This window comes from Euphorbia lathyris, chromosome 1, assembly GCF_963576675.1.
Source record: "Euphorbia lathyris chromosome 1, ddEupLath1.1, whole genome shotgun sequence".
NCBI classification, from domain to species: Eukaryota; Viridiplantae; Streptophyta; class Magnoliopsida; order Malpighiales; family Euphorbiaceae; genus Euphorbia; species Euphorbia lathyris.
The window spans coordinates 126,940,450-126,964,028 of NC_088910.1; the positions used below are offsets into that span (position 1 = coordinate 126,940,450).

The 23,579-nt window shown below is 35.1% G+C and overlaps 2 protein-coding genes across 4 annotated transcripts; one reads left to right on the forward strand and one right to left on the reverse strand.

The window, feature by feature from the left end:
• The first annotated feature begins 641 nt into the window (after positions 1-641).
• On the forward strand, positions 642-4,849 carry LOC136210936 (rab GTPase-activating protein 22-like). Of its 2 annotated transcripts, XM_066002408.1 has the most exons (6): positions 642-900; positions 990-1,360; positions 1,887-2,022; positions 2,134-2,183; positions 3,008-3,061; positions 3,187-4,849. In XM_066002408.1, exons 2-6 carry the CDS (start codon positions 1,188-1,190, stop codon positions 4,433-4,435), a joined length of 1,662 nt encoding a protein of 553 aa, XP_065858480.1. In that variant the 5' UTR covers positions 642-900; positions 990-1,187; the 3' UTR covers positions 4,436-4,849. The 2 variants fall into 2 exon arrangements, with proteins under 2 accessions (XP_065858480.1, XP_065858479.1); XM_066002407.1 differs by having other exon boundaries at positions 642-1,360.
• A 3,488-nt stretch (positions 4,850-8,337) lies between these two features.
• On the reverse strand, positions 8,338-17,431 carry LOC136210938 (metal-nicotianamine transporter YSL1). Of its 2 annotated transcripts, none has more exons than XM_066002409.1 (8): positions 16,868-17,431; positions 15,768-15,940; positions 14,883-14,977; positions 14,109-14,243; positions 13,014-13,206; positions 12,125-12,239; positions 10,324-10,861; positions 8,338-8,990 (listed from the first exon to the last, which is right to left on the reverse strand). In XM_066002409.1, the coding sequence occupies exons 1-8, from the start codon at positions 17,256-17,258 to the stop codon at positions 8,612-8,614; spliced, it is 2,019 nt and encodes a 672-aa protein (XP_065858481.1). In that variant the 5' UTR covers positions 17,259-17,431; the 3' UTR covers positions 8,338-8,611. The 2 variants fall into 2 exon arrangements, with proteins under 2 accessions (XP_065858481.1, XP_065858482.1); XM_066002410.1 differs by having other exon boundaries at positions 15,768-15,906; positions 16,868-17,004.
• Positions 17,432-23,579: the final 6,148 nt, after the last annotated feature.

A 23,579-nucleotide genomic window follows, 5' to 3' on the forward strand; every position in this document is an offset into this window, starting at 1 on the left:
AAATTTTACTAGATTAGGATCAAAAATCAAAATTTTGGATAGGTCTATACTATCTCTCAAGAATGTTGAGAACACCGTTGTACTCCAGTTGAGAAAAAATGTCTTGCGCTTATGTTTTGCATAGTGTTTTAAGCTATTAATTAAATGGTAAAGTTAAAAAAAAACATGTATTGAGGTTTTGGTTCTTATTAGAAAATGAGTAATTTTTTGTTTTACTAAAAACAATGATATCAAAATTAAAATGAACGTTAATGACCTCAAATTGAAAAATTTAAAATTTAATGATATTTTAAGTAGTATTAATTCTTTATTTTTTAATTTTAAAATCATTTAAGTGTTATTTAATGAGAAGAAAGACATATTATTTGATGAGAACAACGAAAGTGAATGTTTAAATAGAGAATAAGAGTAAAATCTGAATAAAAAAAAAATTCTAATTTCAAGTGTCAACCAATTTTTTTTTCTTTTCTTATAATGTTAAAAATATCTAATTTTATTAATAATTTTTTTTATTAATGTAACAAGTTACCTCACAATATATATACATACATTTTCATCATTGAAAAGCATAGGTTAGATAATTAATGGCAAACATAGATAATTAATGGCATATATAATAATTAAGTCGAATGGAGGAAAAGTGTCATTAACTCCTCCACCCACCCTTGTTTTTTTCCTTTCCTTAGAAAAAGCTGAAAATGGTTGGCCAAATCGGGCCGAGCATAAATCCAAAGCAAACCACCCTCTTCTTCAGTTCACCATTCACTTCCCATTGATTGCTTCGCTAATTGTGCTTCAATTTCTTCTTTTTATGGAATTCCAGTTCAAGGAAAGGGAAAAAGCTTCTTTATGCACACCATACCACAATAATACACTCATAAAGAAAGAAAGACCAGAAAGGTAGGTTTGACTAATATCTGAGATTGAGATTGAAGAAGAAACAGCCAAACAGCTCTAATTTCTCTTTTTATGCTCTTCTCTTCCTCCAGCTGGGGAAATGGATCTTGTTTGCCGAAGGAGGCAGTGAAATTGAAGATAGTGAGTTTCGTCGGAAGTGGTGCAGGGGTTGGGTTTTGGGGGGTGTTGTGGTGATTCCTTCCCATGTTGATGTCTATGTACATCTGAATTTCAAATCTGGGGTTCAATTTTCAGAATCAATTTATTGGGGAATTTCGATAAATAGATAGATGTTAACTGATCGGAAACCATTGATGAAATCTCTAAGGAGAAGCCATACTTCATCTTCTTCGCCAACCAATTCTTCATCGCCCTTGTCCTCTTCACCATGGATTCATTTGCGATCAGCCTTGCTAGTGGCTGCTTTCATATCGTCCTCTTCCTCAATAGTTTCCATTCATAGGTTAGTTCCTATCTACTTACTACTTCAAAATAGGTTGAAACTGGCCTGTCAAATTTTGTTTCTTTTGTTGTTTAATATGTGACCTGAAATCCACTATGAATATTCTTTTGATTTGGTTGCAGGATGAGAATACTCAATTTTTGTTTTGTTCTGATGTCTTTGTATTTATCCCAGAAGTTTATACTTTATTTTCCTCCCATATGTCTGGCACTGATGATTCATTTTACATACAACCCTAAAAAAACAGGCATATCTTATTTATTACTTTTCTTTCATTTGATGAGAATGATCTCTGCAATATATATATTTTTTTTAATGGAAGTTGTTTCCAAATAAGAAACGGGTATGAATATATAGATATACATGCTACAAAAATGATAATCGTGTCAATTGGATTGTCTCTGTATAAATCGTGTTGGGGTATGAGAAATTGACAGCACTAACATTTTGTTTATTTGTGCATTACTTTTTGTTGATGACTACTTTGCTTTTATATTGGTTAATTCTAACTTTTATTTTTATTCAGGAGTGGTCATAAATCTCCTTGGTCACTTAGAAGAAGAAAGCATGCCCTTCTCCCAAAACAATGGAAGAGCTTTTTTACTCACGATGGAAAATTTTCTGATGGTGGTCTTAAATTTCTGAAGAAAGCCCGCAGTGGAGTATGTTATTGATTTCCTTTTGCCTGTTCCATTCTGTTATATGTTGTGTTTTTGCAGTGTTTCTCGATGTCTTTTGCCTAATATTTTTTTCTTTTCTAAACATCATTGCAGGGCATTGATCCAAGTATTAGAGCAGAGGTTTGGCCATTTCTTCTTGGAGTGTAAGTTTTTTTTACCTGTGTAGTAATTTATATTTCATTTTTGTAATATTGAAGTACATTATGATTGTTTCGCTAAGAGATAAACTGGGACACTTTCATTTAGGGACCCCAAGAATTTTAAATATTGGGTAAAGTTTTTGTTGTTTCGCCAAGAACGATATAGAAACCTTCATTTTGTCAAATGCAGCTGTTCTCTGAAGCCGTTTGAAATTAAACTATGTTGTGTTGAAACTTTGATTTTAAAGCGTTTCAACCGAAACTCTCAAAAACTTGTACTAAATGTTCTGGGTCACGTTTCTGTAATTTGAAAAAATTTCAAACTCGTTTCTTAGAATTTAAAAACTTGTTTCTATCTTATAAAAAAACAACCACCTTGTTTTCTAGGATATAATGTGTTTTCGAAGTGGATAAATTCTAATCACATGTTCAGTGAATCCCTAATATTTTTTGAATCATGTTCTACAAGCTTAAAAAACGAAACAATCTCTTTTTTTCCTCTATTATGCGACTTGTATGTAATTTTTATTAATATAGTAAAAAATTAAACATACATTCTTATAATTTCAAAAATTTATATATCCATATATTTTTATTATTTACACGTTACCCCTTGTTTCCGTTTCCTATATTTTTACAAATATGGTTTCTTGGTTTCCATTTCAGTTTCGGTATCCGTTTCCGTTTCCATGTGTTATAGAATTAGATTATTCTCCTTTTGCAAAATGTAGCAACCTTTTGGTAAGTTTGTACTGCAGGATTTTATATTGATCACATGGATCAACATTTATTTCGCATGTTTACGACGTTTATTTTGTTTTCAACAGTTATGATGTGAACAGTTCTAAGGAAGAAAGAGATCTAGCTCGTGGCCAGATGAGGTATTTTGATTTTTTAACTACACATTGTTATAGTGAATCACGTCTTCTGTTCTTATTTTTCATATTTCGAATTTTCCATTTTGCATTCTTTTCCTGGCCTGAGTTTATATTCATTTGCAATGCAGAAAAGAATATGAGAATCTGCGAAAACAGTGTCGCCGAATTCTCAAATGCACCGATAAAAGTTGCAAGTTGAAGGAAACTAGTGGAACCAACAGCAATGAGAACAATGATGATTTTAGTGAACTCATTGATTTTTCTGGATTGGATGAGATTGTTAATTCCACAAGGTCATCTTTTTCGGAGGAATGTAATATCGTTTCTGAGCATTCAAATAACAGCGACATCAATTTTCAGAGATCTGGATTGGTATTAGAAGAAGATGTTGATAACAATGTTCTCACTTGGGAAGATGGTTTATTTGGTGATTTATTTACTTCTGACTCTGAATCTTCTGAAGAACTCGACATAGTGGAACCTTTCATTAGAACTGAAGTCATAGAGGAAAATGACATTAACATGCCTGCACTAGAGAGTTCTAATTCCATTACAGAAAGCGATTCCCATTCGCACATTGAGGAAGATTTTGCTACATTTCAGAGAATTATGCGTCTTGATGCAGTGCGGGCTGATGCTGATTGGATTATGTACTCACCAAGTCAGGCTGCAATATCAGAGCTAAAAGCACGACGATTGGCTGAGAGTGTTGGGCTAAAGGATTATGACCATCTGGAGCCGTGCAGAATTTATCATGCTGCTCGCCTTGTTGCTATCCTTGAGGCCTATGCTCTATATGATCCCGAGACTGGTTACTGTCAGGGAATGAGTGATTTGCTCTCTCCAATTATTGCAGTGATGGAGGATGATTGTGATGCCTTTTGGTGTTTCACAAACTTCATGAAGAAAACTCGTTATAATTTCCGGCTTGATGAAGTAGGGATCCGAAGACAATTGAACATCGTTTCGAAGATAATCAAGTGCAAGGATATTCATCTCTACAGGCACTTGGAGAAGCTCGAGGCAGAGGACTGCTTTTTCGTCTATCGAATGGTGGTGGTTCTTTTCAGGAGAGAGTTAAACCTAGAGCAGACACTGTGTCTGTGGGAGGCAATGTGGGCTGACCAAGCAGCAATATTAGCGGGGATTACCAAGTCGTCTTGGGGGAGAATGAGGTTAAGAGCTCCTCCTACAGATGATTTGTTGCTTTACGCAATAGCAGCGTGTGTATTGCAGAGGAGGAAGCTGATTGTTGAGAAATATAGCAGTGTTGACGAAATCATGAGAGATTGCAATAGTATGGCTGGACAATTGGACGTGTGGAAGCTCCTCGACGATGCACACGACTTGGTTGTTAATCTTCATGACAAGATTTAAAAAATCAACCCGTACCGTTCAGCCTATCTTCCTCCCACTTTTCCTCGTTTGTTTGGAGATCGCTAGTTCATCGAAGGGATCAACATCGATCTTTTGGTTGTTTTGATATTCTTCTTAAGACGAACAGTTGATAGGCAATTTGTTTATTGGGTAAACTATGGAGATGCAAAGGCTATGCTCGCCCTCGAATCTTCTTGGAGCGCGCGAAAAGGCATAACTATGGAGCTTTGCATGTCGTTGTATTTCTTTGCTTTTGCAGTTACAAAATGCTGTCATTGCCTTGAGATGCCGAAGAACATTCCATCCGGCATTGACAGTGGAAAACTGAATTGTGTATGTTGATTCCATGTAAGGTGTAAATTTAATTTGCACATTCTTCATTTATTAATATTGAAAGAAATGGCTATTTAAACATTTTGGCAGATATTTCAAGTTTGTCCCATGTTTTGTGAATTGCTTTTTGGATCCTCATGAATGTCTGTGAAACTGCGTAATTTCCCGTTTAGACGTGGTCTTTTTACTTAGTTGATTCGAGATAGTTAGTTTAGTTACTCATTAGTGACTTCTTAATCATCTTGAATCATCGTGAAACTGCATTGTTCGTATTTAACACGATGACAATTGGAGCAGCATCATGAATCTATGATAATCTTCATGTAGATGATCTGAGTAGAGAGAGTTCTATTGAATATATTTCTCAGTTTTTTAGAGCCTTAACCGCCCAATTATATGTGATTATATGGTATCAGCCAACTAAGCACACCGCATGTTCAGTTAGACAACAACGCAGCGATGGAATCGATCAATAGTGTTACTGGTGCTGATGAGGAGGGTCGGTCTCGCCAGCGGATTCTTACATTTGCTGCCAGGAGGTACTATCCTCTTTTTTTTCTTTGTTACTCTGGTAGTTCTTCCACCTGATAACAGTAATTTGAGTTTATTAAGAATAACCTGCAAAATGAGTGATATATGCTATTGATTGTGCATTGTGGAGCAGGCTGCAGAGTTCTAGTTATAATTAGCCTGCATATATTACAAACCATATAATATTTAGGTCGGGTATGCATTTTATGGATGAACATGTGCGAACCACCTTGGACACTTTGGTCCTTCGGAGAGCTCAATTCTTCATGTTTCAGTCTTTCCAATTTCATGTAAAAAGATAAATACCTGCACAAAGAAGGCATTCTGCAGATTAAGTCCTCTCAATGATCGATATTTGCCATTGTGCATTGTGTAGTAGGCTGCAGTGGTCTACTTGCTGATTAGCCTCCGCATGTGTTTTAGTACTTTCACATGGATTAGCATTAGATTACAGAAACTGCGACAGACACAGAGAAGAATATCAAGTGACAATGAATGGTTATTAGTTTAGTAGCATTAGTTAGGTACTTAGGTTAACACGTTAAGTACATGTTAATGTCTCTATGAAGTATGAACTTAACTTGGTGTTTTTTACATTTATGTGTTTGTGGTCATAAGTGTAACGGTAAACGTTGTTGTCGTGTGACTGAGAGGTCACGAGGTCACGGGTTCGAGTCTTAGGAGCAGTCTCTTGCCAAAAAATTGGTAGGGGAAGGCTTGCCCCCAGTACATCCTTGTGGTGGGGTGACCCCTCCCCGGACCCTCGCTTAAGCGGGGACGCATAGTGTACCGGGCCGTCTTTTTTTATGCTTTAACTAGTAAAAGAGTATTTTTTTTTTATAAATTTTTAACGGCCTTTAACAACTAGGTTATGATGCACAGAAACTCTTCGTAACATTGTGTTTCACTGTTTCCGACAGATGTGTTTCATTTTCAAGTAATCCCTTTCTATAGATGGATTTCCTTCTCTGATCCAACTTGTGTTTTTGGCTCCTTGATGGAACTTGAATGTGTCATCATATTTTATTAAGATTGAAATTTTCCCCCATTGAATGTTATTTGATTATCTTCTCTCTTTCCTTCTCATTTCTTTGAACTATGTACCAATCTTAGTGGTGGGCACGGTTCGGTTAACCGATCTGGTAGACCAGATGTATTGAATGGTGACAGAAAGGCTATAAAAGTCGATGTTTCCAGATATTGTTTCCATATCAGCATGTGCTGATTTGACTTTGCCACCGGGCACAGGCCTCTGCATCGACTCAATTCATGGGCCAGTTTACTTGGTAAGTATTAGTTTCCTGTTTTTAGGGGAATCAAAATGAGTTATCGTGTTATGATATGCTTACCACATGATTATTTATGATGTATACATGCAACAAAAATGATAATTGTGTAACGAACAGGTTGTGTCAGGCGGGTTATCTTTGTACATCTGTGTAAATGCTGAGTTTCAAAATTTCTATACAATTATAGAATGATGCTTTGTTGTATCTGGATATCCTTGAGAGAAGTGTCTTCAGTTTTTGAACATTACCATTATCAGCTATGAAGCACCGACTCGGGTGCGTCAAAGGGTATTTTTAAAAATATGAGAAACGGGTGTGGCAGGACACGACAAATTTCTATATATATAATATATATATAACATCTCTTATCCTATCTGCGAGAGTACAATCAGTTGTGCTAGAATAAGCTTTAACCGTAGCATCTCTTATCCTATCTGCTTTGGTTTTGTAATCAGTGGTGGAGGAAGATAATTTCTGCTTGGCTCCTTACTCGAGAGGGATAACCTCTTGGGTTTTTTCCTTTTTAAAAAACCGGACACGATGGGACACGTTTTTGCCATGTCGGGTGCGAGTGCGTCCGTGTCCCTGGCGAGTCCAACACCGCCACTCCGACCCCTCCGGAAGTGTCTGTGCTTCATAGATTGAATTTGCCTCCAATTATTTTGCTATCTAATGTCCAAATGGGATAAACAATCTTAATGAGGTTCTTATATTAATGAGAAAACACATATCTTATTCTATTAGGGAAGTCGGCTTTGAACATAAAACTTGGTTAACAAAGGGGTATTCATTTCACCTGCTTTTGCAATTTGCATTTTTAACAGTTCGAAAGCAACTTTTTGTATGTTTGATGTGGATATAGAGACTGTTTCGAACAGCAAAAAATACAATTTTAGATGCAGATGAAATGAGTAACGTTCTTTTAACTGAATTAGATGTTTACAACTAACTAATTTGGCAATTAGGAGTTTGATTTGGCGATAGAGAGACTGCTTCGAACGGCAAAAAAATACACATTAAGTCGTGCTTGCAAAATCATTTAGATGTGAACATCTAGTTCAGATAAAAAAGCGTTAACGCATTTCATATGGTCTGAAATTTGTATCTTTTATGGTTCCTCTAAAGATGCATCATACAGAAAAAGTACTTTCAAACTGTTAAAACTTCAAATTCCGAGTGCAAATAAAAAGAATTACGCTCTATTAATCGAGCTGCTTAGCGCGGTTCAATTACATCATGAAAACCTCTACTCTTTCGAGTTAGGAGCTCATAATTTAACAATTGCCCAATAATTTCTCAGGTTGCTGACTCTTGGGAATCCCTCGATGGGTGGCTCGATGCAATCCGTCTAATTTATACAATCTATGCGCAGCGTAAGAGTGAAGTCCTCGCAGGTATAGTTACACGCTGATCACAATTATTTACTTCATTTGTGACCAATGCTAAGGTCATGGCACGCTACTGCGGAGCCAGGATATAAACTCCGGAGGTGCAGAAATCGGCGTTCGTCGGCGGTAGTAGTCCTTCATCAAATCTCCAATGTGTGTAAATGCAGCATACCCAGTCTCTCTTCAGATAATTTTATTAATGAATCGAGCTTGAACAAAATATTGAGCTAAAACCAAGCTCGAGCTTATCCATTTTCTGCTGAGCTCGTCCATTTTTTGTCGAGCTGCTCAGTGCAGTTCAATTACAACTCTAAATACAGGTTATTTTTTTTGCTCCGTTTCCAAATAAAAGGATCATAGGTGAAACCGAAACCAAAGCCAAACCGCGTTGACTTATTAAGAATTTAAGATTTATAATATTTCTATTCTATCTCTATTGTAATATCTGAAGTTGCTTGCCTAATCTATAATTATCTTTTTCAGCAGCAACTACAATAAATCGAACGTACTAGGGAAAGTCCTCTCAATGCTCTAACACCCACACCGGATATGGACTGAACTGTCTCACGACGTATCCTGCTTTAATTTGGAAACTATTTTGGTAAATTATTCCTAGTAGGTATATATATGTATTTCTAGGAAGGTACAAATTTCATACAAATAGGTGGATTTATTTTGGCTAAAGCAAGAACAGCAGCAGGAAGAGTCCACAATCCTTCTCCACAAATTAGCCCTGATGCTACTGCTGGTATCATTGAATCTGCATTTTTACTGTCTATTTTATGCCACAACAGTACGACTATACTTCCGATACACATATCAATGGCGAAGTAGGCTCCGACGAGAAAGGGCACCGCCATTACCATCGGAAGTGGCATCCACGCTCCGATCTTCTTTGGCGACATATCTCTTACGAGGTTTATTGCTACCGCAAAAGCAAAGAATCCGTAGCAAAGTTGCAAACAATGATGAGGCAATGCTGAGAAGCCTTGAACTCCGAGAATTGCCATATTCCTGTATGTCAAAATGGATTATCGTGTCATAACATAATCGTGTTATGTGACAGAATATGATTTTGTTGCATGGAAACGGAAATGGATACCAGGAACATCATTTCTATAAAAATATAACAAGGAAATGGAAACGGAAATGGAACTGAAAAAGGATACGAAACATGGAAACGCTATTGTAGAGGAGTTTTCCGTGCAATATAGTATATGATAGTATAAATGAAACAAAAATTAGTAAACGAATTGTGTCAAGCAGATTGTTTCTAAGCCTGTAAGAAACTAATCCAAAAACTGATTTCTGAAATCAGAAAATAGGTTAATCGAAACCAATGGATTAAGAAATGGTTTCTCATTTTAAAAAGCACGGCTAACCGAAAAGTCACTAATGATCAATAGGGCTGTAAACAGAGCGGGGCGGGGCGGAGATTGCATTAACCATCTCCAACCATTGGTCTATCGGGGATTCCTTATCCCCACCCTCGAATAACCTATGGGAAAAATTTGGCTACCATCCCCGTCCCGCAATGAATCCCCATCCTCATCAAAGTTTTTAATTTTTTTTCCTTCTTTCTAAGGTTGTCATAATCAACTTTTTATTTTCATCAAGATATTTTTGGATTTGCTAGGTAGTCATGTTTGTTGGTGGATAGGAAGAAGACATCATCTACAGTTGCTGTTGCATCTTGTGATCTTTACTTTAAACAAAGCCTAAATCTATAGTAAAAAATTCTCAAAACGGAGTTCAAATCTTTTTAGTTTATGTAAATCACATATATATGTTTTTAGTTTATTTTTTTTTATATTCGGGTATTTAGTCGGAGATCTGTTAGGGATCCCCGTTAGGAACATTCGGGGATGGGGATGGGGGCGGGGACGGGGACATGGATAACCATACCCGCCCCATCCTGGATGTCGAGGACAAAATAAAAACCATCCCTGCCCTATGAGGATCCCGAACAGGAATTCCCCGTCTCCAACGAGGCAGGTCTCCAATAGGGATGGAGAATCCCCAACTAATTGACAGTCCTAATGATCAACTGATCGAAGTAATAAGATAATGATAGATTGAGATGCTCTCAAGTTGAGTTTCAATTGCTGAATTCCAAAAATTAATTACTTATTCGCTGAGCAATCAAATCTCACCCGTGAATTTTGCAATTAATGGTTGAGCTCTACCAAACACGACTTCTCAAGTTGAATCCAACTTGAGAGGGTCCAAATTCGATAATCGATATACATGGTTAATAGATTGATAAATGAACTAATTAACTGACGACTACGTGGATCCTAGCTGTCTATATAAATCATATTATCATGTCAGAAATCAACAACCATACCTGTAAATAAGTGCATATGGAGCTTTAAACTCTCCCTTCGGATTACCAACATCAAACGCTTTATAAAACAAGAAGAAGCTAAGAGGAGCCATCACACATCCAACCGCGGTACCAATAACCTGGCTCGCGAACATCGCTCTCGGGGAAGTATAAGTCAAATGAGCCGTTTTGAAATCCTGCATCAGAATACAGGCAACAGAGACAACCGACTTGACAAGACCACATCCGGCTAACGCAGCAACGAGACCGTCCCGTTTACCGGACAATGCGGCTAGTACAAAGAGAGCTACTTTGCCATAATTATAAGCCATGTTGATGTCAGTAAGACCAGCTCCATAAGCATTGCAAAATGCTAGAGATGGAGCTAGAATGTAAGCAACAATAACATAGTACCATTTTAGCTCTGGAAATATCATTGGGACTGCAATTATTGATACTATGGAGAAGAATATGTATCCAAATAATCCTATCCACATTGGTATCTTCTCTTTTAGGAAGAATTCATTGAGTTTTTGATCATCACTTGGCTTCTTCCCATCTAAAACAAACAACAAATTTGTCAACAAATTACATAGTATTCGGGTAATATTCATCGACCACGACAGTGACTGAAGTTCGGAGCCTGTTCGTTAGTGACTTTTACTTTGTATGGATCAGTGACGGATTCAGAATTCACAAAAAGAGGGTGTTTGGAGTACTTTCTGGTGATATATGGATGATCAATTGATGATCAACTTGTTTCGTTAGCCTCCTTAACTTGCTTAAAATAGCTTATTGGCCACCTGGATATATTTAAAGTGGCCTATTAGCCCCTTGAACTTGCTTAAGTGATCCATCTGTCTCCTGAACTTGTTTAAAGTGATATACTGCAATTTGTTTAAATCTATAATAAAAATTTAAAACTTAAAAAATAAAGGCCTAAGTCTTTAAAACAACTTAACTTTCTTTTTTGTGCATCTTTATGACTTTTTATAAATTTAGAGACTTAATCACGACACTTTAAGCAAGTTTAGGAGGCTAAGGAGACATCATGTAAGTTCAGAGGGTAAATTAAGCTTTTTAGACAAGTTCAGGGGACAACTGATGTATTAAGCCAAAAAAAATAAAATTAAAACTCCATATATTGCTTGCGTGGAGTTTTCTAACGTTTTCCAGTGAATTTTTATATCAATAGATGTAAGTTCAAAGGCTTTTATGTATAGTTGTGAAGTTGGATCGTCTTGCTAGCGACTTCAAAGTTGAGGGACAATCTTTAAGTGAAATCAATGAACTTCACATTTGATTTTAATAATCATTTCGGTCAATTTGTATAGAAAGACCTATTAGAATTTTGACCTGACACGAAAGATAATAACTATAGACCAACTAATCATCACGCCAAACAATGATATATCTAGGGGAGGAGGAGCTTAAACACCAATAAATCACGAGAGAATACTACAAATACAGTCTGTTAGTGAATAGTCGATCCGTCACTGGCACCGAACATATCTAACTGTTATGGCTGATGTAAACACGTGACACATTCTAAGCTACAAAATAATTTAAAAAATCACAACCTTCTCCAACATGACATTTAATTAGCATATAGTCAATTGTCTTCTGTGCTATGTGGATATTCATGTGAGTTGTGTCTGAAATGACTTTTTGAAATCAAGTATGAAGTTCATTGATTTTATCGAAAGAAAACAATACCTATTAAGTAACCTTTATGAAACAGAATTCAAACTTCAGTGACTGTCGATACAATTTACCCCGTAACATTCATGTAGGCGATATGAAAAAGAAGTGGTCAATTTACCTGTGGTGAGGTTTTTATCCTTTATTCTCTTGTGAATATTGAACATTGTAAAACCCATTATCTTAACAAAATTGTAGAGGCCATCTCCTAATATCAGAGCAACTGAAAGAAAAACCTGTCAAATTATGTAACAAAAATTAAAAGCATAATCTCATTAATGCAAGCCCCTAAATAAAAAAGAGACATTATTTAGGGGTAGATCGTACCGATAATCACTTAAGTTTGAAATTTATTTCATAAAATCATTAAATATTTTCTTTCAATAAAATTATTACACTTTCTCTTTGTTTTCATTAAAGTCACTCCGGTCAATTTATTAGAGGTGACAATTTCTGACACGAAAACACGATTACAGAGCCAACCCGACTGACACGACACGATTGACACGAAAATCATTTTTCTAGCATTTATAACATATAAAACCATATGGAACATAAATATGAGATAACACGATTTTGACACGAAACACGATAATTGCCAGGTTTACAATTTATGCACAAAAATTTATCGAAATGTTTATGTGCAATAGAAGATAGTTCATTGTATGTCGGCTATATAGGCAAAAATGTAATTTTTTGAAAAAAAAAATTGTGGTTTAGGATGTGCCGCGTCATTCGTAAAAGTCAAACATGATTTTTTTTTATACAAATTGACCGAAATAATTTTATTGAATTAATTGCGAAGTTAAATGCCTTTTATAAATAGACTTCAAACTTCATCATCGGTGCATTTTACCCATTTACTAAGCAAGAGTGAAATTTTTTGAGTGGTTCGGAACCATGTGATCCAGGCAAACCATAAATTGACATATCAATATATATCATTGACATGTCATGTTATGATTCAGATAGAATCAGACCATAATAGAATTTCTCGAAAAAAAAGAGACCTTATAACCATAGAGACCCTTCATGTCAGCTTCACTTTCAGAATTCACTGGGAACCAGTCTCCTTTGAGTTTATTAATGAGCGGCCACATAACTCCGTAAGAGAGAACAGCTCCGATAAGCAAGGATAAGTTCACTAAGTGGGATACTATCATCCCCGCTCCGACATATGTTGCGTTAAAATCAAAGAAGAACCTACCAAAATAAATAAAATAATAATTAGCATTTATAAAATTTCTCTAGTAGGTGATAATTTAGGTTCATGTGTCATAATCGAGAGTCATGAGAGGTTTGTTAACTCGATTCAGAGGAGAAACAGAAAAGAATTAAAATTTCGGACGGAGATTAGCATCGCTAAATGTATAATCTCTGACGGTAATTTCACTATTTAGAAATTTATAGTGGATTTAGCAATAGTGACGGTATACAGATATCCATCGTTGATGCTTCGTCTATAAAAAATTGTGATTTTTAACATATTTTCATTGGCTTAAACGTTTCCCAAAGTTACTATACCTTTTGGAAATATGTTATTTATTTCTGAACTTGCTTAAATTCTTAAATTCTGAACTTGGTTAAAATAATACACACTTCAATTTATCCAATATCTCCATTTGCATTGTTAGAACTTAGACAACCCAATACGTCAGTTTAAATAAGTTCAGAAGTAAATATGATATTTTCAAAGTATAAAGAAACATTTGTTTTTTTTTTGGACAAATACAAGAGCTAAGAATTCAGTTTTATTCATTGATTCTACGAGTATTTTGTTCTGATCCCACCATTGTTTCCACATAATAATAAAAAAAGCATAATAATAATAATAATAATAATATTGTTAAACGGGTCGTATTGACTGAATTATCTCTATAAATGGGTCATGTTGACCCAATGGTCGTCCAAAAGCGCAAACAATTCTATGAAAATATTGTGAACAAGATTTTAATTTTTTTTAATGTAAAAACACACAAAATATATCAATTTTGTACTCAGTAAATCCTAAATTCGTCATTGTCTATAAATCGTATTCTCGTGTCAATAATTATCATCGCTAAAAGAGAAGGTGAATTATTAAATGGAGTTTAAAGTGAACATACGTTTGATTCCATGCTTTCAATCCAAAAGTAGGAAACTGCGAGAATCCACAAGCCTCTTTCCCAGTGTAAAACCACTTGAAAAATGCCCACAAGAAGCTGAATGAAAAGTATTTCATAAACCCACGAACCTGTTTCCTGTCACATAATAAATAAACCCATCAGTTCGAAACTCTTTTTGACGGTGCATAGTAGAATTTCTCCTATGTAAATAACACTTCCTCTTTTGCAAAAAAAAAAAAAATATATAAATCGATAAACTATAGTTTATTTCGTAATTTTCTCTCAATTTTTTAATTTGTAAAATAAAAAGATAGTGCAAAATACAGGATTATGTACAATTTTAGTCTTATAGTTATTCGGGAAAAGCAAATTTACAGCTAAAACATAAACTTGCTTTTGTTAACTTATATTTATTGTGTCATCAGTTAGGTCTAAAATTGATGTATCTATATAATTTTCGACCTTAATATTGAACGATTTTACTATGGATGGTTTCTGCTTTCTCCCCCTGACCGTTGGAACTATCCTATTATAGATGGTTCCGGCTCTCTTGTTTTTTATAAATTAAGGTTTGAATTGGTTAATTAACTTATTGAGTTTGTATTTAATTATAAAATCCAACTTGATTAATATATGATAGATCATAAATTTCTCTAAGTTTGTTAAAAAAAAATTGTTTATACACGCACGTGTAAATTTCACCTCAACGAACCAATCTTATATTCGCCACTGATATAATGGATAATAATACTTCAAAATTTGGATTATATATACTTAGCCATTTGATCTCCTTGGGTGTGGAAGCCATTGATGAGAACTGCAGTTGCCAAGCCACTTGGGTATGTCAACTTGAGGTCTACTATCATGATCTAGGTAACAGAAACAACCAACTTCAAAATCAAATATATATTAATACATAAAAACATGTATTTTATTCATATTTGGGATTAGTTTTAGCCTAATTTTATGTTATTTTTATGTTTTCTTGTTGTATTTTACTCCATTTTAGTAGTTTTATGTATAGCTTTTGTCGTGTTTTTGAGGATTTTCAGATATTTTCTAGTCATTTTGGGTTAAAAATAAGTCGTGAGAGAGATTTCAAAAATGAAAAAGGGTGGCCAAGCACTCAAAAGAACTTGGTGAGCTCTTTTGCCTGCTCAGTCACCTATTTTACCGTGTTTGAAATTTCTCTCCGGACTTGTTTTTTCTTTATGGATTTGACCCGAAATGACTAGAAAACAGTTGAGAAGAACTAAAAACAAGATAAACAGTAAACAAAAACTAAAATGGAGTAAAATATAATACAAAATCATAACAAAAAAATATGAAAAAAAATAATAAGCTTAATATATTTTGAAAAAGTTTCATTTACCCATGGATTATATATGCGAAAGATATTTATTATCCCATAAACTTTCTTAAACTGATCTATTGATCTTCTAAACTTACTTAAACCGTACACATTTCAATCTTTTCAAATATCTCCATACTTTGTCAAGTGAATTTTAGGAAATTAATATGTAACTTTAAATAAGTTCATGAAATAAATAAAGACGCCAGTTGACAAGTACAATGTATTAGTCCTAAATAATATTATGTTATTAATATCCCCATTTAGAAAAAGCAAGAAGATGAATAAAGAGAAAAGAACATACATACCTTTCTAAGTGGAATTAAGACAAAAAGGCCAACAAAGCAAACTAGAAAAAGAAAACCAGTCATCCAACCAAAAGCAGGTTCCTTAATGGCAGTAGCTGAATTCCCAGGAGTGTGTTCCCCAGATAACTCATATGTCTTCCTGTTTAATCCCAGAAGATACGAAGCAAACCCACCTAATTAACACATTACCCAAAATTCATTTAACATCACCTAATTAACACATATTTGTTTCTAAACTTACTTGAAAATATCATTTTTACCTATAAAATAGTCCAATTTTATTTTCATAGTATAATTTTTTAGCTCAATTTTACCATGGTAATAGAAAATCTAGTTCAATTTTATCGCTTTTCAAGCAAATGCGAATGCTGATAAAAATTAGCCACAAGATTCTTTGAAAAAGAGTGAAATTGAGTTAGAGTAGTTCTGTAAGATGAGGACCAGATATAAGCATTACCGTCTTAGTTTCAACTTTTAATTTAATTGAACATGTTTATCAGACAAGCAGACTGTCTGCCGTTCAGACAAACATATTGATTTGAATGTCAGCAGAAAATGTTGGACACATGTTGGGCACACGCCATATGTTTGACAGAATGAACTAAAAAACACTACAAAATCGAAAATAGTTTCAAAACTACTGTAAACAGAAATAGTTTACGGATTCACCACAAACATGTCAATAAATTTATGTTGGATTTGAAAGAATTTCCGGTTTTGTTGTGTTTTTAGTTTACTTCACAACATTTTCTGCAGACATTCAAAGCACCTCTGCTTGTCAGACATGCAGACTACCCTCCCAACTGTCTGGCAGGTGGATTCGTGGCGAAATTCTTCTATTCTCTGGTTTCTTGAACATCAATTCTGCTTGTCATGAGAATCTCGTCACCAGTCCGCTTGTCGGACAAAAAGACTGCTTTGAATGTCAGCAGAAAATGTTGGACACACGCCATATGTGACATACAGAATGAACTAAAAACACCACAGAATCAGAAATACTTTCAAACCCAGCGTAAACTGAGAAATAGTTTACGAATTCACCACAAACACGTCAATATCCCGCTAAATTAAAAAAGCGAAAGAAAGAAAAATCGGCTAACCTCCAACCGCTATGCTGTAACAAGCAACAGCACAAGTTTGAATCATAGTATTTTCTTGGCGAGTGAAAGGCTTAGTGACATAACCAGCTTTATGTAGAATCTTAGTCCATGTTCTTATTACTATGAATGCAATAAGTGCAGCTGAAGCATTCAGATTTGGAACTAAACCAGTTGACAGATTTAATTTCATAGCTATAACACTGTATACTCCTCCAATCACTACACTAACTACTATTCCTCTTAATGTTATTTGTTCTGTCCATGGCTGAGATCTCATCATTACTTCTGTTTCTTCTTCTTCTTTTGCATCTTTTTCCTGTTCTTGTTCTTCCATTTCTTCTCTTTCTATCTCTTTCTTTTGATGATCTTCTTTTGTTTCTTCCATTCTCATGTGTTTCTGAAGAAGAAGATGAAGAAGAAGAGTGTTTTCACAAGTTATGATGTATCGTTAATGGTTATATATATGTGTATGTAGTGGTGGAGTTAGGGAAGAGGGTCTGAGGATGTAATTGCAGCACTTTTAGACTCTTGTTTCCAGACGGAGAAAAGTTCTACCGTGGATTGGGACAAGCATTAGTCATTCCATTTAAATAATGACACATCAGTTTGGACTGACGTGATATGATTTGAGTGGATGGGACCAGTACTTGTCCCAACCTATTGTAGAGATTTTCCTACAGACAGAGGCTGCCTGAAACCATTTCTTTTAAGATGGATTCTCGTGATTAAGGATGCAATGGACTCCTCGTACACCCTCCTTTCACCGATGTACATAAGGGAAATTGAAATGAAAATCAAGAAATCCTGGATTTACAAAAACAGGAAACAGTTACGTCGGAAACTTGTAAATAATAAAAATATATTATCAATATGAATTTTAGAACTATAATGTATTTTTAATGTTTTATATATGGATATAGATTTTTTTTAAGTACATATAAGAGAAAAAAATTGGAAGTTTGGTAGAAAATGATCTAAAAAATATTAAAGATTTACTACATATGTGATTAACATAAATTGATAGACTTCTAAAAACACATTACATTTTTGAAAATGAGTTTCTAACTTTTTTTTTTAATTAACTCAAGCTCAAAATCTTGTTCATGATCTGCTCGTGAGCAGCTCATTTATTTGTCCACGAGTTTTGCTCGCAAGCAGTTCATTAATTTGTTCATTTGAAATTTCTTTAAAACAAAACTATATAATTTTAAAACCTACAAAACTGAAATTTCACATGAAACTAAGTAGCTTTACATTCCTCTCTTTATAAAAATACTATTATTAAAAAGAGTAATCGAATCAAGTTTGCTCACGAGCGTGTTCATAAAATTATAACCCAGCTTGTTCATAAACTTATCTTTCAATCCGAATTTTGCCGTGCTCAAACTCGAATCATTTATATGTTCGACCTATTATCGAGCTAAACTCCATGAGCGGCTCAACTCATTTACAACTCTACCTCTCAAAATGAATCCTATTAGTCAAAGTATAACAAACCTCAAGTGCACCCCTCCCTCCGCCTGTGTATCTGGTTGCATCTTTGAAAACTAGTTTCTATTTTCTTTAATTACACAAACATAACCTAAAACGTTTTGTACAAGTTTCCGAAGGTTTTGATTTCCCAACGAGTTTTCGATTTCCGAACGTTTCATAAACGTTTATCACTTTAAAATCAAAGTTGCAAAAATATAATAATTGCTGAAAAATCTTACCTTAATAAGATGTTTTAACTCAAAACTGCTCTGTTTTGGTGTTCCTTTTTTTTTTTCTCTTCTTCCATATAGGCCTGGCTAGATAGATAGATATGGCTCAGTCACCTTATCAACAAAACATTGACTTGTGCCATATTTTTCTCATCCATTGATTGATGAGATTATGTCATTATGAGAAGATTCTTCTATACTTTTAACAAGTGGGTTTGATGAACTCTTCTTTCTAACTTATTCAATCCCTTGACATGACCATGTGGTATATTGGCATCATGTGATGTGGGAGTGGGACAATTAATGGAAATTTATGGGATCAATGAAAATGAAATATAGTGATGCTTTTGTTCTTTGCTTATGGGTCTTTTACCTTTCAAAATTCTGTCTTTATATACACCATACAATTAGATGGGATGGTTTTACTTTTCTAGACAATAGTCTTTTTTTTATGATTGGCCATGGATTTGGCTTAAAACTTCAATCCCCTTTTAAACTTTTTAAATTTTCAAATGATTGGTTGCTAAAAATTAGAGGTCAATGTCATAAAATAAAAGACTAGGAGGCAACCATAAATGTATTTTACACGTCGGGTGATGAGGGCATACAATGGACTAAATATGTGGAGATGGATAGTGAGAGAAGTCGAGCCAATGGGGCAACATATCTAAGGAAAGAGATGACAAACCGTGTGAAAAACAAAGCTCATGCGGCGTGTGGCTCCAAATGAAGCAACAAGAAGTATAAAAAGGTACCCATACACGTGTGGATTTCTCACATGGCGTGTGGCAAGAAAATGAGCTCTTGGAAGTTTTATGATTAATATACACGGCGTGAGCAAGCTCTTACCTTCTCCAACTTTCTCTTAATTACAACTTTCCCACTCCTTATTTACAACTCATGTCATCAGCTTATTTACAAGCTTGACACCCTTTTACCCTACCCTTTAAGCTTTATCTAATTAGTTATATGTATTTAGCCATTATTGTAATTTCATTTTTAGGTTAAAGGATGATATAAATTCATCCATTTCTTGTAAGAACTCAAATTTTTATCAATCAAATATATTTTCTCTTTGAGAGATTGTTAGGGTTCATCCCTTTAACAATGGAGATTTTTCAATTCCTACGGGTTTTGCTCGTGAATCTTGGAGGTTTCACAGCTCGTTCAAGTTTAGCTTGAGAATATCTTTGATAATTTATGATTGAAAACTATCACCTGTTAGTTGATCTGTATCAGTTCGTGTTAGAGCCAATCATGTTCAACCGACACTAGAATCAATGGAAGTTGCAGCTAAGAGGTTTGAAGATTGGCAATCTGAAGTAAGGGAGCTAGACTGGGAGTTTACCGAGACATTGAGATGGAAAGAGAAAACGTGGAAAGATTATAAAAAGGAACCCGACGAAAAACGCCATAGAGGTCACCATAGAAGAAAAGAAGAAGACCAAATGTTGCCTCCTAAAGATTCACCATCAATCTTTCCTCTATTACACATTCAAGAGGTAAATCCTAAATTTTCAATTTCACATATTGGAGTTATGGGTAATCAAATTACCAGTGAGAAGTTGGATGTTTGTCATGTTAAAGTTGATTTAAATTCTCATTATGAGTTTGTGGGTAATGAAATTGTGAATGGGGATTTAAATTCATCTATAAATGAGGAGGAAGGAATGTTAGTATGTGGACACATTGAGGAAGCTCAAGTTGAAAAGGGTGCACACTGTGTGTTTGATGAAATTCCCTTAGGAAAACTTTCACTTATATATTTAAGGAAGGTGAGAGCATTAATCTTAAAGAAGTGGAGAGTGATTTTGGGCTTGTAAATCTCTTTGAGGAGAATGATGAATATGTGTGGAGCTTGATGGCTATGATGATGGGAGAGATGTTGGTGGCTCAATGATGATACGATATAATATGTCGTTTATGTCGGACAACTTGGCAAATGGAGTAACCGGCTTGAACTATAGGGAGGAGCGGATGGAAGCTATAGGTCATGGGAAACGAGATTGGATTGAAGAAGAGGTCAACGAATTTGAAAATGATCATGAAGAGGACGAGTTTGAGGAGGAGATTGATAAAGAGGAGAACCATTTTGAGAATGAGCTAGATAGCAAGTATGAACTTGACTATGATGAGAATGAGTTCGAGAATGGGATTGAAGAGGGTGAATGATTATGAGAATAAGCTATGTGATGATGGTGAATTTTATCGTGATGCAAATGAATTTGATTATGATGAAGATGATGGAATTTACCATGATGAACATGAGTTTCTGAACGTTGAGTGGAACCAACACAGGGTCACCTACGAAGATGATGAAGATCGGTTCTATCATGATGAGGATAAGCTTCGGATCATTGGGTGGACCCAAAATGGGACTACTTATAGAGATGATGAAGATAGAGTCTATTATGATGATGAGTTGGAGGACGTTGAGTGGAGCCAAAACAAAGATACATATGAAGGTAATGACAATGATAATGAGTGTATTGTTTATTTGGTGACGAGGGTGATAATGTCTAGTGAAGAGGAGCATGACCCACGACATCAATTATTTAGAAATCGGTGCTTAGTTCTTGGGAAAAGATGTGAGGTGATAGTCGATGGAAGAAGCCAATTGAACATCATTATTCAAGCCACCTTGAGCAAGTTTGATTTGGTTCCTGAGCCACATCCTAGACCTGGTCACATTGGTTGGGTCAATGAGGTAGAGAAGTTTTGAGTTACCCATCGGTGTAAGGTTCCTTTTGTTATTAGGGCTTATCGAGATGAGGCTATGTGTGACGTTGTAGAGATGGATGATTACCACGTACTCGTAGGAAGGCCATAGCAATTTGATTGTGATGCCTCTTATGCGGGAAGAAGAAACACATACACATTATGCAAAGGAGACATCAAATACATCCTTACACCTTTGAAGAGTCCTTCTATTGAGAAAAAGAAAGCCAACTTGAATGAAACTCGGGAGTTGATTTTAAATGAACGTATAGGCAAACTAATGGAGATTAATTCAAGGGAAGTTGAGCTAGTGTCTGACTATGCTAATGACGCTACTTCACAAGAGGAACTTTAAGAACTTCCACCTTAGGGAAAATTACTGCATCATATTGACTTGGATTTCGGTGATCATTTACCTAGCCGCTCTTATGATGAAGTTGGATCCAAAAATAAGAAGGAAGTTGAAAAGGGGAAAAGAAAGTTTGAAGGTGATGAAGTAGAATCAACGACCAAAGATGACAAGTACGTATCTTTTAATGAACAATCTCAAGGGCTTCCACCTTTGGGAATGATACTGCGTGATATTGCATGGGATCTCGGAGATCTGTACCAAGTCTTTCTCATGGTAGATTGAGCTTTAAGGAGAAGAATGAAGAGGACCTTGTGACACATTTAAGAAGACCGGAGACTCCTAGCACATGAGTGGTGTAAATGAATTAAGTCTCCCACTTGGTAAAATCTGAACTTATTCTTGCGCTTTGTTGAGATATATATATTGGGGTCTATGTTGTGTTTGTTGAGGACGCATAAACTCTATGAGGGGTCTATGAGATGTAACCTTGTGGTGAAGAGTGTGAGATTTTTGAAGTATTTGGTGAATGAGAATTTCATCACGGATGATATAAAGAAGATGGGAGAAATGCAAGAGCTGCGGGATAGTTTCCAAGTTAGTGAAGAGTCGAATCTAGAAATCCTGAGATTGTTAACTCGCGACAAGGGAGAATGTGATACGAGTGTTCTTGGGGATCACTATGAAGTAGGTTGATAAGTGTCGCTGAAATATATGTGTTTTATGATAATTTCTCAAACTGACCAAACTTGACAACATTAGGGGTAACATCGATCTTGATTGCCAACGTTAGGGGTAAAATTGCACCATTTTAGACGTCAGGGGTAAAATTGCTCATGGCTATAAACGTTATGAGTATTTGTGCACCTTATCCATGACATATATAGTTGAAAATAAAAAAAAAATATCATATTATATACTTTAAGTTAGTGACCGGAAAATATTTTTCGGTGTTGTAAAGAAAGGAAAATATTTCATTTTCGTGCATAATTTTTTTTCCAACACATGACTTCATTAAAATACACATCTTAAACCAACTCAATCACTTTAAAATATTAAAACAACACTACAAAATGTAAATATAAACTAATATTAGAGGACCTACAAGGGACCACACCTCTATTACTCAGGGGTGGAGTCCCGAGCTCTCATCTGGCTCCACCACTGCTGCAAACTATCACGTAACAAAAATAATATATAGATATATTTTCAATTGTTACGTGGTATACACGTAGTTGTCCATTGATTGTCATGATATACGTAAAAATAAGTAATTTATTATCGTAATGTCACGCAACTATTTCAATGATTCTTTTTTATTTGAATTGGTTGAAATAATTCTATTGAAATAAAAATAAAAGTTTCATGACTTTATTTAAATAAAATGAAGCTAAGTGATCGTGGGTGTTAGGGTGTAATCGAGCCGATCCTTGACCTGCGCAGGCTCTACTTGTTGGAAAATTGACGAGCTCGAACTCAACATTCTGTTCGTGAGCAGCTCACGAGTTGTTCGCGAGCCAGTTCACAAGCTTTGCTCGTGAGCAACTCATTAATTCAGTTGATATACTTCGCTCACAAACAGTTCATTAATTATATTGATTTGAAATTCATTTAACGCAAAACTATGTAGTTTTGAAATCTACAAAGCTAAAGTTTACACAAAGCTATTTTTGTTTTACATTTTTCTCTTTATAGAAATATTATTGATAAAAAAAAAATCGAACAAAGCATACTTACAAGTATGTTCATGAACATTATATCGAGTTTGTTCATGAGTTTCAGTTTACAATCGAACCGAGTTTCACCGTGATCAAACTCGACTCCTGTATAAATCAAACTGAACACGATAAAACTTTATCGAACCGAACAACTGAATTGCTCATATCGACTCGACTCATTTATAGCGGTAGTAGATGTAATTTACCCTTAATTTGTTTTCCTT

What these genes read in the sequence shown, in the direction of transcription:
- LOC136210936 (XM_066002407.1), top strand. Translation starts at nt 1,188, where the DNA reads ATGTTAACTGATCGGAAACCATTGATGAAATCTCTAAGGAGAAGCCAT. An exon ending in TCAATAGTTTCCATTCATAG is followed by an intron (nt 1,361 to 1,886) that starts GTTAGTTCCTAT and finishes ATTTTTATTCAG; the next exon opens with GAGTGGTCATAAATCTCCTT. An exon ending in TGAAGAAAGCCCGCAGTGGA is followed by an intron (nt 2,023 to 2,133) that starts GTATGTTATTGA and finishes ACATCATTGCAG; the next exon opens with GGCATTGATCCAAGTATTAG.
- LOC136210938 (XM_066002409.1), bottom strand. Translation starts at nt 17,258, where the DNA reads ATGAGAATGGAAGAAACAAAAGAAGATCATCAAAAGAAAGAGATAGAA. An exon ending in TTGAAAGCATGGAATCAAAC is followed by an intron (nt 13,207 to 14,108) that starts GTATGTTCACTT and finishes TTATTTTGGTAG; the next exon opens with GTTCTTCTTTGATTTTAACG. An exon ending in AGGGTCTCTATGGTTATAAG is followed by an intron (nt 12,240 to 13,013) that starts GTCTCTTTTTTT and finishes ATAATTTGACAG; the next exon opens with GTTTTTCTTTCAGTTGCTCT.